This window comes from Pyxicephalus adspersus, chromosome Z (assembly GCF_032062135.1).
Source record: "Pyxicephalus adspersus chromosome Z, UCB_Pads_2.0, whole genome shotgun sequence".
Lineage (NCBI taxonomy): Eukaryota > Metazoa > Chordata > Amphibia > Anura > Pyxicephalidae > Pyxicephalus > Pyxicephalus adspersus.
The window spans coordinates 18,638,850-18,653,689 of record NC_092871.1 but is presented as its reverse complement, the minus strand read 5'-3'; the positions used below and the strand labels follow the sequence as shown (position 1 = coordinate 18,653,689).

General features: G+C 37.2%; 1 protein-coding gene across 1 annotated transcript in view; it reads left to right on the top strand.

The window, feature by feature from the left end:
• The window catches only part of LOC140343930 (3-galactosyl-N-acetylglucosaminide 4-alpha-L-fucosyltransferase FUT3-like), a 16,754-nt gene extending 5,760 nt beyond the window's left edge, over positions 1–10,994 (top strand). The window contains exon 2 of the mRNA XM_072430831.1: positions 9,387–10,994. Within this exon, the coding sequence (XP_072286932.1) occupies positions 9,387–10,479 (1,093 nt within the window). The 3' untranslated portion in view covers positions 10,480–10,994. The remainder of the gene's footprint in view (positions 1–9,386) is intronic.
• The last annotated feature ends 3,846 nt before the right edge of the window (positions 10,995–14,840 follow it).

Below are 14,840 nucleotides of genomic sequence, written 5' to 3'. Positions count from 1 at the left end.
CTGTACCTTCATGCCTAGAGCTGTACTCTCCATGCATAGAGCTGTACTCTCCATTGCATACCTCCATGCTTAGAGCTGTACTCTCCATTCTGTACCTCCATGCTTAGAGCTGTACTCTCCATTCTGTACCTCCATGCTTAGAGCTGTACTCTCCATTCTGTACCCTAATGCATAGAGCTGTACTCTCCATTCCGAACTATCATCCATGCCTAGAGCTGTATTCTCCATGCATAGAGCTGTACTCTCCATTCTGTACCTCCATGCTTAGAGCTGTACTCTCCATTCTGTACCTCCATGCATAGAGCTGTATTCTCCATTCTGTATCTCCATGCATAGAGTTATACTCTCCATTCTGTACCTTTATGCATAGAGCTGTACTCGCCAATCTGTACCTATAGGTAACTATTGTTTGTAGGATCTGTTTGTAATATTGTTATTATTTGTTATGTGTTGTATTTATGATTGTGAAATGTAACCCTTTTCCCGCATATATATTTCTGTCAAAAATGTAACATTTTTAAACGCAATTGTTGTGTGTTTACTTCTTCGCTGATGTACCTCCATGCCTAGAGCTGTATTCCCAATGCACAGAGCTGTACTCTCCATTCTGTACCTCCATGCATAGAGTAGTACTCTCCATTCTGTACCTTCATGCCTAGAGCTGTACTCTCCATTCCGTACCTCCATGCATAGAGCCTCAGAACTTACAGAAGGAATTATTATTATTGAAATAGTATTCATGTTATATTGCATATTATCCTTAATAATATTCATAATTTCCTACCATCTGTAATAAAGTAGAGCTATTATCATAATTTCAACATTATGTAAAAGAGTCACTTTTTACATAATGAGAAAAATGTTTGTTTTTTTTAACTTTTTTTAAACTTCCTGCCTCTTCAATTTTGACTGCCGTGGCAGTAAAGCCTGAAGAGGAAACTTTCAGCTTTCTGGGATACTGAGCCTCATGTCCCAGGAGGCTGCACCTTCTGTGAATGCCCAAGTTCGGTCACTGTGTCTCCAAAGGCCATCCTCAACGCAAATGAACAATCTCACACATGCAGAGTGAGATTGGTGCTCAAAAATTTACATTTGGAGGAAGACATGAATCCCACACTGTCTTGCTTTCTGTATTTTTTTTCAAGGCTTGATGTTACATCCCACAATGCTATCTTTTTTCTTTCAGGTTCTTGATGACATTGCCCGATCACACACTGCACATGAGTTAGATTGGGTAACATCATCAAGAACCTGGATAAAAGAAAATGGCAGTATCAGATATACGGATGAAAAAAAGACCAAATTCAGGACAGCGTGGAATTCATTAGTTGCAGTAAGTACAATGATAAAATTAATTGAACAAGAAAAGGTAAGTGATTTTTTTTTATTGCAAGTTCAATTTTAAGTTCTCATGTGCACCTGAGCTTTTGGGTGACAAAGAGGAAAGACACAATTTAGCAAATCCTCTGCAGCATCTTAAATATTGTAGTGAAACCCAAACTTGTGCTGTTTGGTAGATTTGGACGTAATCTTGCTCAATAACACTGACATGCTGCTGGCCAATTTTATGCTGCTGTATCATCTATTTCTCTAGTAAAACAACTGCTTGTATTTTCTGTTCCCAATGCATTATGTCTTATGAATCTTTGATTAAAACTGGTATTTCTTACACTGCTGTATCATCCTCAGTATATTAATTCTTAACCTCCTGGGCATTTCACTGATATCTGGATTTCTGTACCAAAAGCGGTACACTGTTTTTCATGAAATTCTTTTTTAAATTGTAGACCTGTAACTTACAGAAATATGGCCAAACAAGGGTCAAGTAGATATCCTGAATATAATAATATAATTTTTTTTTTAATTAATATAATAAAGTTTGAAACACACAATCATGTAAAAAAAAATAATTAACTTTAATATTAAAATAAATAAAAAACACAAAAATCAGCTTAAACAAGAATGCATAAATAAATCAAAAATCCTGAAAATGCAATAATTCTGTATACTGTATAGTACTATATTTTGAGTCCAACGTCACATACCTATAGATAAAACCACATAAATATATTTTGTATTATTTTGTATTGGATTGAATACAGGAGTTTGTATTGAATCCAATACGAAATATTTGAATTTCCCGCTACGACCCCCATCGACAGGCGCAGGCACCAACGTCATCAGAAATCGCCAAGGGACGCGTACGTGAACGCCGATCATTCTAATTCTTTCCGTGTTTCCATGCAAGAAGCGTTACATTTTTTGCATGGAAATTTATTTTAGATTGTAGGCTATAATTCTTAAGCCTAACTCACCAAAATATGCCCAAAATGTAATAAATATAATAATAAACTTTAAAAAATAAATATATAAAAGACATAAAAACTGTAACGCTTGTTTCTATTTTTAGCTACTCCGAACCTAATTCGGGGTAAACGCTTTCAGCAAGGTTTCTTACCTCAAACCAGGCTCAGGGTAACCACCCAGGGGTTAAAGTACTAAAAACCTGTCCTGAGCTGTTTGCCTTCAGTACATTTTTGTCCAAGCATTGTTATTGAACACTGTCCTGATGGCCAGTTCTATACTGCTGTGTAAGCTAAGGCCTCTTATTTATTGTAGTAAAATATCTTGCAGTTTTATTCTCTTGTACAATTCTGCCATTTCTTCTTTGTTGCTGCTGGCTGGTTTTACATAGATTCCTATACTTTTTTGGTAGTAGTGTGGCTGTTGACCCCAAACAAGGGGCATAATTCACCAGAAAGTCCCCCCCCATGGACTTTCCCTAATGGGATTCAGCTTAAAAATTTCACTCATCACTAGTATGGAGAAGCAGTGTAGTCACCCTAGGACAGGAGGTGTGATAAGACTACAAAACACCTCACCTTACCTTTTATCCATAAAATAGGAGGATGTATATTGTAATTCACATAGGAGGACTGGACAAAAGGGTTACCACTGCTCGAAATAACATTGCATAGAGCACAAGAGTATCTGTGGAATTTATGAAGGATTAACAGATGTCTCTTGACAGGTAAACTAATACAACATTAATAGTATCTTCAAATGATTTCTGCACCTTGCCCTCACCTTTCTAAGATACACTTGGAGAAATGTTCACCCTTGTCTTCTACCCAGTGATCTTTGCTGTGCACCCCTTGCCTTATTAGGTGACCTTGCCAAGATTATCCCAGGATGCAAAGAGCTGTACGCTACAGAGCTATTGAATGCCACCAAGATTATGGTTCTCCAGAAAAATAAATAAGACTACAAATGCATGAATGTATAGGATATAGTGGACATGTCAGAGATGCTATCCAAAGCAAGACCAGGAAGGCCAGCACATTTGGCTTTAATGGATAGAAGGGGTGAGGGCAATCCACTGTTATGATTAATTGAGGACCTCAAAGCTGAAAATTCATTACTAGCCTCTGCAAGGGTTTATATCTATAGAAGTCTATATCTGAGAAAAAAAAACTAACCCATCCCTTCCCACTCTGACCTATTACACAGGGTTTTTCTTTCTAGGTAAGTATAAATATTTTGGGTTTTTCCTTATCAGAAATCAGAGGGGATGGAAGGTTGTAATTTGCCCATGGATCAGCTTTAAACACTCCTTTTTATTTACTGTACCATTTCAAATCAGTTTCCATGCTAATCCATTGGCTTTATTTCTTCCTCAGATCAAAAAAACAATGCATATCAGAATTCCCAACTTACATATGATTTCTCAGATCTAAATGCTTGTCTTTAGTCAGTGACCCAGAAAATGTTGAGATCACTGGATCAGCGTAACATCAAGGGAACTAGTAGTTTTAAAAAGCTGAAATAGTCTTTTCAAGATTTGACTTGTTTTAACGCCTTTTGTAAGTTTTATATATCACTAAGAATTATAGAGCCAGTCTTGGAAATCACCCAGTAATCTTTTTGGGTGTGACCAGATTCATTGGGATGTTTAAAGGTTAGATAATTTAAGATTTTTTTTACAGCTCATAAAGATTTTAATCAAACTTGTTGGAACGTTTTGCACAGTATGTGCTGTTTTCAAAATATCAACGTGCTTCTTAAGATTCTCACAGTTAGGAATCTGCTATATATCTAAAGGTAATTTTATCTATATATCTAACAGGAAATTCTATAGGAATTTTTAAGGCATTGCTGCCACTGACTTGCCTCAAATCCCAAAGTGAGATTTGGTGATATCAAAGCTCTGCTGTTTACTGTTCTCCTTGTTGGAGAGCAAGATGTAGCTGAGGTCCTGCAGTGCAAGGATCTCCCTACTTCTATTTCATTTATATTATCTTTGCTTTATACATGTCTCCTGCTTTTTATCATTATCCCACCTGTAGTTAGATAACCAGTTGTCCTAATAAGGCTCTGATATGAGGAGGCAAAGCCCTGCTCCTCCACCAATATGGCAGCCACCACAACATGATAGTGCAAACCAAAGCATAGTAAGACAGTAACAGGAAAAAAATGGTTGCAGACAGACCACAGGCAATACTGCTGTCTAGTCCCTTTTCCTCTGATAACTTTATTTGGCCACAGTATAGATCATATCTATACTAAACAATAACCTATACCTTAACTTCCTAGAACTATACCTGCTAAGGTGTCCATATACTGATCAATATTTGTAATATTTTAGGGAAGTATTTCTCAACCAGGGTTCCCCCAGAGGTTGCTAGGGGTTCCAAGAGCAATGAGCAATTAGTGACTTTTAGATTAGTTACCACTGACACCAATTATCTTTTTAGCTATTTGTAAAGGTGATATTCTTCCCACTGACCAGCAATTTCAAGTCATTCTTTCTAATAAACACCACAATAATCTACTATTAGCTATGGGTATAGTAATTATAGCAGAGGTTCCCTGAGACCCTAAAGTTATTTTATGGATAGCCTCATGTTAAAAAAGTTGAGAAACACTGGTTTAGATGTTACATTTGATTAAAAAATATAATACAATTTGGCAAAACTGGATCATACTTATATAGTCTCAATATAGAATTTCAAATACTAATGGAACATTGATCTGGAATGCCCATTCTTTAGATGATCAATCTGGGTGGAAGCACAAGAGGCAGGGCATGTGTGGGGGCACACCATGCAAATAATGGGCTGAAAAGCAAGATTACATTATCAATTTTTTTTTCTTTAACTATACAGTGAATGATATACAGCAGGGAGCACTTCTGGGCTACCAGCAGCCACGAGAAGCATTTCTGGGCAACCAGATCATTATATTGTTATCGTTAATTTCAGGAAGTGCTTCTTCTGACTGCTGGTTCAAATGTCATCACATTGTCTTGACATCCTGGTGATTAGACTTTGGTGACTGATGTGCTTGCAAATGTATGTTTCCAAAAGTTGTTCAAACTGTAGAAGTTACTTAGGTTGATGAGATGTTGTATTAACATTACAGAACAAGTCTAGTCAAGTGTGGCAATTACCTCTCCTTGTTTTATCCTCCACGTGGATTTGTCTATCTGTAACTCCACCTTGATGAAGGATGTCATTTCTATTCTGCTCCAATGGGTCTGTGGTATATGGCCATGTTCCATATGCAAACACAGTTATCAACGAACAGGAACAATCAGAATTAGTTTATCTTTAGCGTGTCAAGTCATTCAATGAATTGCTTGAAAGATGTTCTCTTTGTGTTTGTTTGTAACTGGAAAAGATATGCAAACAATATGTTTCAGCTTTCTGGCCAACCTGCTGTGCTGCACACCTGTTCTGTCTTACCAGGGTGTGCCAAAGTTGGGACAGATTGATGTGGCTTACAGTAATAAAATATTTTAAAGAGATCCTGTTTTCAGAACGTATGTTTTAACAATACCCTTTTCATAAAATCTCATGAACATGTAATATAGTTTATGCAAACATACATGTATTCCACTGCAAAGGCCCTTCCTTGTGTAAACTTACAAAAGATCCGAGACTGGTAAACATCAACATCCTGGAGACTTTTAATTGTCTGTAGACTCAGAGCTGTCAGTAAACTATTACTGAGATGGCAAAGACTGCTCTACCGTGTTTCCCTGAAAATAAGACACTGGTATATTTATTTTTTCTCATTAAGACACAATATGGTTTATTTTCAGGGGATGTCTTATTTTTATTAGGTATGGTACAACAATATTTTCGAGGTATGGCTCATATTGCGCAAATGCTTAGAAATCCTGCTACAGCTTATTTTATGGGTATGTTTTATTTTCGGGGAAACACGGTAGTAGGGTAGAGGGCTAAGATGTGGGGAAAGGGAGGAGAACCTGTGGATGTAGCAGGGTCTTTCCAACTGTTGGCCCTCGGTAGCCCTTCTTTACCAGCTGTTAGGTCTAAAGCTCCCTACAGATATCCGATGGATGTCAAAGAATTGTCACTGATCAATTATCTTTCATGATTATTTTCAGTGACAGATGAATGAATGAGCATTGTACACACAACCTTGTTCTGTTCTATGAGGAAGGGAGGGGGCATTCCTCTTCTATGAACAGGGTCAGTTCTGATTAGTTGTTCATTAATTCACTCTGGCAGATTGATAAATGATGTTGTGGGACCCAAGTGTACATGTCAGATATATAGAAGAGCATAACGGTTTGTCCAGGTGACAACCTGACAATGGGGTGCCAAGTGCTGGAGCTGATTGTGCATCTCAGCAACCAGCGCTTGAATGCCGGCATAAAAAAGAAAAAAATTTCATTTGGATGTGACTTTCCATGCATCTCATGGATTACAAATGTGGCTCTTTTAGGTTGAAAGGCACTGTACTAGAGAATTGACTCTTCCCTAAGTGTTATCCAGAACAATTCAATTCATTAATAACTTCAAAATCATGCTAGAAGTGAACAAAGGTTTGTAAAGGAAAAATTTAAAAACCAAGAAACACTGGTTACAAGTAGTGAATTTTCTGTTTCAATACCAGCAAGTTTTTTGCCTTTGTGACAGTCTCTTGGGAATGTGTTATTAGGAATTTGTTATCCTGCCTAATTTGCAGGTAGCTGCACAACTATAATTACCTCTATTTAGATTTTACAGCTGGCATTGCTTGTTAAATTATAGAAGGACAACACCCAGGTTAAAACTTGCCAATTGCAGGTTATGTGCACGATTTTGTTGTTATATTTTACACTATCTGTCATTTCTCTGCTAATAAGGGTGGAACATAGGCATAAGTGGGGGCTTAGGTCAGTTCTTCAAACAAAAAAAAATGTCTTAAAAATCAAGACCTGTTTTATTTCTTGCTACTTCTCTGAAATATCTATGCATCAAAACAAAATCACAGTACTTTATTTTTCAATTTATGTATTTATCATTGAATTTTGCTCACAGTTCTTAAAGTAAAGTAAAGTAAATTTTTTTTTAATCCTAGTTTGAAAACTTCTACCAATATTAAAATGTGGGGAACCAAAGATGCTTTTTAAGCATCCTAGGATGGAAATCTAGGGTGCAATAATACAAACCTTAATTCAAATTTTCAAGTTTGGGCTCTAGTACTCACCTTCCAGACTACATTATTGGTCATTGGGGCCACTTAATACACCAGGAAACTGCTTACAGGTGTAGGAGATTGGAGGTTGGAAGAAAGAACTTCTCTTTATTAGCCAAAGTCTAACTCTATTCTATACTTGGACAACTCAGGTTACTGGGCCCATCAGCTACTCAGGAATTTTGACAATCACATCTAGATGAGCTTATTGGACATCTCATTCTAAAGACATCTTAACTTCCAAACTACCATCCTTGCTGTGGGAGAAAAAATGTATTCCATCACAAAACCAGACCCCCTCTCGCCTTGTCACTGGCTTCACTCCTTGGCTGATCACAGTTCTGATGTCATTCTGTACAATGTAGGACTAGTAACCCCTCATTGTATAAAAGGACAGCAAGGGTTCAGCAATATTCCAGAGTGCTAGGCAGAAGATGGAAGAACCAGCTGCCAGGGGAGATAAATTATATAAGTTGGTCTCCTTATTTATTATCTTTTAGAAAAAAAGTTTTGCTAGAACAAGTTCTAGAGTTCTAAAGTTTTACCTTGAAGGTAAAAGTGAAGAGGAGGACCCAATGTAGGTTTAAAATAATTCAGCTTTTTTTTTTTATTTAAATCCTTTTTGAAAGAATTTTCTGAATCCATATTGATTAGCACTAGTGAATGTTTGAGGGAATGTCAGATTCCCAGTTTTTTAAACAGAGCCCCAGGTGTAACCTTAGCCCCCTATATAGAATTGGAGGACAATATCTCTAGATATTCAGAGGATTGAAACATTATGCAGGAGAACTATGTATTCCTATTTTTTCCCAGGACCCTCTCAGCAATGCAGTAAGGTCTTCCATTACATTAGCAAAAGAAAATATCTTTGTGAGTGGGACTTTTAAGGCAGTCTAGACAAAAAAAAACATTTTATTGTAACAAAGTATCAAAATATTCCTTCATAGATCAACACACAAGTCCATACTACCACACCTAGAACCATCATGGTGGCTGTATTAACAGACTCTAACTAAAACCATGGTGTTCAATGTGCTATTGGAGCCTGGATATATATACTTATTATGATACTGTAACAAATTTTGACATTCCAACGCGTTTCGCTGAAGTAGTCCGCTTCCCCAAGGACAACCAATTTTTGCAGCTACTTCCATTACATTAATTTATTAAGTCTAGAAAACCACATGGTCATTGTAGGGGCCATGATGCCATACTAATGGTATTCACGCCCTAGGCCCATTAACCAAGTGGATTAAAAGCAACCTACAATATTTTTCACAAGATAATTTGTCAAGATGAAGGAGATAGAATGCTAAGACTTATCCCCCTTTACCTAAACAACGATAACAGCTTCTACTTTTATGGAAAGACTTTCCATGAGGTTATGGAGTATGTCTGCAGAAATTTGTACCCGTTTAGCCAAATGAGCACTTGTGAGGTCAAGTAATGATGTTGGACAGGATCAATACTGACAGCATCCCAGAAGTCCAAATAGTGAAGATCAGGGCTTTGTGCAACCCTCTTGAATACCCCAACAAGAAACTCATCAGACCATGTCTTTAGGTAAGTGACTTTGCACAAAGTCAATCTTGAGAACTAATAGACCTGACCCAAAGAACTGTCGTGAGAATGGAGGTGCACAATTGTCTTTGTAAGTTGTAGCATTATTATTATCCTTAGTACAAAACACCTGTACTCCATAATTTTGGGGTGTTTTAGTTTTTTTTTTTTGCCTTATAGTGTACCTTTAGGTGTCTTTACATACCAACCATTCAATCATGATTAAATAATAATATTTTTGAGAGAAAAGAATGAGGTTACTGTTTATATGTCAAAATGTTTTATTTAACTGCATTTCCCAAATTTCAGCCAATAACATATCTTTTACTTTTTTCTAGAACCATAATGATTTTGCCTGCTATCAACCAGAAGATTGTAATATTATTTACCTTGAGTCTTTTTCTGCTGTCCTTTTCATGGAATATTGTGAATAAAACAGCAATAAAGCCAGAATGTGGAGAAACGACAGTGATACAGGAAAAAATCACCCAGAATACAACAAAGATAGAGCTAATGCCCCAGCCAAAGAAAGAGGTGCTCGTCCTGATTTGGCACTGGCCTTGGGGATACACATTCCCATTAGACAGGTGCTACCAAGATGTTGGTATCCCAGGTTGTAAGATGACAACAGATAGGAGTCTATATAGTGTTGCCGACGCTGTTGTCATGCATCATGTGGAGATAATGTATAACAAAAACTTATTACCTCAAAAACCTCGACCTATTTTCCAATACTGGGTGTGGGCCAATGTGGAGCCACCAATGATTATCCAAAACTTAGACATTCTGGACAATTTATTCAACATGACTATGACGTTCCGTCAGGATTCAGATGTTTTTGTTCCATATGGTCAAATTGAAACACTAAAAGAACCCCAAAACTTTACCATTCCAGAAAAATCCAAACTAGTGGCTTGGGTAGTCAGCAAGTGGTATCCAGGAGTCCGAAGGATTGCTTATTATGAGGAATTTAAAAAGTATATTTCAATAGATGTTTATGGGAAAAAACACACAAAGCTTGACATGGACAACCTCCATTCTACATTATCGCAGTACAAATTTTACCTGGCCTTTGAAAATTCTGAATACAAAGATTATATTACTGAGAAATTGTGGACAAATGCATTTACGTCTTGGACTGTGCCAGTTGTGTTGGGGACTTCACGGGAAAACTATGAACGGTTTGTCCCAGGTGATGCCTTTATCCATGTGGATGACTTTGCAAGTCCCAAGGAACTGGCTGACTACCTCCTTGAATTAGACAAAGATGAAGAAAAATACCGCAAGTACTTTAATTGGAGATCTCTCTATGGTGTAAAGTTATTAACTGGATGGCAACATAAATACTGCCAAGTTTGTGAAGTTATAAGTAGAGCGCCAAGGTACCAAACTATTCACAGTGTGGCCAAGTGGTTTCTGAATAAAAGCTAAGGCTAGTTGTGTCTAGTATTAAAAAGAATAATAACTGTAAAGGGGTGTATACATTTTTCAGTTTATTTTCTTTATATATTACTCTCAGTGCCAAAAATATGTTTTGATGTATTTTTAATCAGGTTAATATAAATTATTGCATGCAGCTGAAGCTCTAAATTTTCTAGAAAGTAGCTGATATGTTAAACAGATCCACATTCCCACCACTTACTGCAATTTTAAGAAGGTATAATAACACAGTCTGCCAGAGGACACAGTGCTGGATTTACTTATTAGAAAGCCTAGTATGTATTGAAAACAAATTTTCACATACACACACTGTAGTAAATATGAATAAGTGAAATTACGATTTTACACAAATTCAAAGGGAACTATTATGTTATCATTGTATTATATATTTATATAATACCAAACACCCTTTAGCTTATATGGTCTTCTGTCTGACATCTTTTTTTTATTCTTGACTTATGTGAAAAAAGAAAGTAATGAATCATTAAAAGTTATTATTCTGCTCACACTATGAGACCTTGTTTGACATTATTGGCCATCATATCTCAAAATTAAGATTAGATTTTACAAAGGTTAACAACATAATCATTGTTTTCAGTGGTACACTCAGGTAATCAGTGTGTATTGCTATATTAATATCTTATCCTAAGCCAAACAGTTTTCACAATTACAGAGAAAAAAATTAGCAGCAGCTTCCCTAACCAATCAGTTTATTTATATAATAACATGTATGTGAAGGAAAACACTTTCAGTTTTTTCTTTTGTCTCCATCCTCATGTGGGAGATTCTCCCTTTATTTGTCCTGGGAACTGTTTTTACTAAAATAATACTCTTCTTTCTCCATTCCATTTTTTTTTTCCCAATCCCTCTCTCCTACTTCTCCTTCTCTTCCCGCTCTCCTCTCGCTCTCTCTGCCCTGTCCTCTCCCCACTTCCACCCTTACTGTCTATCTCTCTCCCCGGCACTCTCTCTCTCTCCCTCCATGTTGTTTTTACCTCTCCCTCCATCTCTTTTTTTCCCTTTTCTCCTTCCAATTTTCTTCCTTCTATCTCTTCCCCTTTTCCCTCTTTCTGCCCCTGCCCCTCTCTCCCCTTTCCTTCTCTCTCCTCCCTCCTCTACCCCCTTTCTGCCTTTTGGGGAAATATAGATGTCCAAGTATCTCTATAGCTAGTATAAGTAGTATAAGTCCAAGTCACAGCCAATACTGAAGGTGATGATTATTCTGATGACAGGTCTCAAAAAACTGTTGTAAGTTACTTTTCTTCTTATTTTACTTTCTGGAAAAGCCATGGCATACACATACTCTCAGCTGACCTTTTGAGTTAAAAACCCAGCTCTCCATCCACAGGATGGTATTCTTATAATCCACATGGGTAGCACATAGCCAAAGGTGATTATAGTATAACCATAGAAGCCTACAGCAATACCTATGTTTTCAGCCATATTATAACCAACATGGTGCCATGAGCTGCATGGAAACCAAGAAGGTCCTTCAGCTTATAGGGCATCTATTTTAGATGTGCATGTGAATGTGATCTGCTTACTAAAAAAAATTGTCTCATATATCAATTGTACATGTGTATGTTATATATATGGTATATATATATATATATATATATATATATATATACAGGAACTTCCCAGCAATATCAATGCCTGGGTGTGCAGCGTTTTTTTGTCTTCATGTTTGTTTATGCCTCTTTTATACCTAAACCTAAACAGTTAAAACAACGTTTGAATGCATTATTAGTTCCAGTTTTTCCTGTCAAAGGATTGGTATTTCTGCCCAATTAGTCTTGAAACTTACACCATAACCTTATTTTATTTACCGACATAACCTTTTTTTGCAGGGAAAGAGCCCTGATTTTTCTCTGCTGCCTTAAAATAACCCTTATAGTTTATGTGCCTACCCTAAGCCTTTGAGTAGACAGTGAAAGGACAAGTAGCAGACTAATGCGCTCATCACTCTGTTCTCCCCTCCTAAAACCACTTTTTACCATATTGTTTTAAACCACTTTGTTAGCTGCCGCAAAGTATGGTTCAGGATTCAAGATTTAGGGTTTAATATAATCACTAGGTAACCACTTTCTCATGCCAGGAAACCTTGCCCATGGTGAAGACACTACATACCATTGGGAATTAATTGGGCGTTAGTGAGCAATCTGGTACCGCCCATGTTGTCTGCTGTCAAATGTTCGAATGTTGTATTGTTAAGAACTAGCATATTAATTTGGGCTTCCAGCTTTTGCTTATGTAAATGCGAAAAAAGAGAGCCAAGCTCACTGCGCACGCATTATGTGTGCACGCATTGTGAGGAAAAATCCTTTCTGCACATGGCCAGGATCAGGCATGCACAGAAGGAGCAGCCTGTAGCGTCCTGGGATTCGTGATTTATGTATCCCAGGAGGCTCTGGTGGATTATTCAGTCTTTACTGCCCCAGTGGTAAAGTTAGGAGGGGAGGAGCCTCCTCTTCTTGTTTAAAAAATCAAGTATTAAGAAAAAAAAACACATTTTTACTAAATATAAAATGGGTCATCTGCTCTACGTCCACTATCTGGTGACAGGTCTGCTTTAGGTCTGCTTTAAAAAAAAGTTTAACCAAAAACCCTAACTATATTCCAAAGTCTATAGAAGAAAATCCACATGGTCTTACGTTTCCTTTCCTAGCCCTTACCCTATATATGCCTGCAGTCACCCACTGAGGAACATATGACACCCCTGTCCACAATGTAGTGATTGGAGATCCTGCAGCCAGTTGTAATGTATAACATGGTTGGGGGGCATGGTATACATCCCAACTTTTTGAGATAGGTAAGAGGGACACATTTTAGCTTACAATATGTAGGCAAATGAAGCTCCCTTCCCAGGCCCCTTTTTTTGCAGACCATAAAAATGAATACCCAAAAAATAAGTGTATTTTGTACAACTACTTGTAACTGTCTTCTTAATGAAGGAGATTTCCTCCAAATCAGAGACAGCTGGAAGGTATGTTGGGGGAGGATGAGGATGTGCAAGTAACAAGCATCAATAAGTACTTGCCAGCAATGATTGTGAGTGACTACAGGAGGTTAGGACACTTGTGGATTCTCTCCAATTATTAGAGGGGTTATTTGGGGTTATGATTCAAACATTATTTTGCTTTTAAAAATAATACAGCTTCTATATATGTTTTTACCGCCCAATTTATTAAAGCTCTCCAAGCCTGAAGAATATAGACTATCATGGCAGATTTTGGGTGATCCAGCAAATCTGCAATGGATTTAATAAAAATAATTTGTTATTAGTTGGCAAATGTTTTCAATCCTGGACGAGATGCATTTCAGATTTTCTTGATCGCTCAAAGCTATCTTCTCCAGTCTTGGAGAGCTGAATAAATAAATAATAAGTCAGGCTCATTATGTTCTCGTGGAGAGTATTACTAGTAAATCATGCTTTGTTTGCTGAATTATGAGAAAACAGTGGAAGATAATTACTGCTTTCTTATAATTCAGCAAACAAAGCTATGCTTATCTTCATGGTGCTGCAATCCAATAGCAACCAGATAGTTATAGAAACAGATAGAGTTATAACCTAAACTGAATGGGAAATACTGATTTTATTCCTTACTCTTATATCCACAATCATTGTTCTCAATTGCCCAAATCATTGTTTATTTTTGCTTAAGGGCTTGGCTACACAATAGGGCTGCCTGTTGTTCCTGAACTGGTCCATCTAGTTTTTGTTATGTTTTGTACTTCATTTTCTTACATGGACAGGATACAGATATGAAAGGTAACAAACACAAATATCTGTTCTATAATCCTATTAAGTTATAGTTATATCTCTGTTTTTTATTAGTAACAGCTATGAAAGTGTAGTGACATTTTGTGCAAAAACAAAAATTACAGTAGCAGAAATTTCAGAGCCCCATACTCAGTAAATTTTCTGGACTAAAGCTACGTACACACTTCCAATTATTATCGTTGGAAAACGAACGACGAACGTTCATGCACGATATATACGAACGATCGTATAGTTAACGACACGATCGTTCGTAGATATTGTACACACAATAGATACGATCGTTTGAGCGATAGAGGAACTATGTGCACGACAGGAAAGTGAACGGACGTTCGTTCATCACGCATGCTCTGAACATGGACGATCAACGAACGACCGTACACACGAACGATGTTCAACGATCGTCGTCCAATCCGATCCGTCGGTCCGGTCATTCGTTTCCAGCGACTTTCCTCGTTCGTCGGCGTCATTGGTTACTTTTTTACGAACGATTTTTTGCCCAATCGATCGTTCGTCGTTCGATTGGAACGATAAAAATTGGAAGTGTGTACGCACCTTAACCTCCCTCATG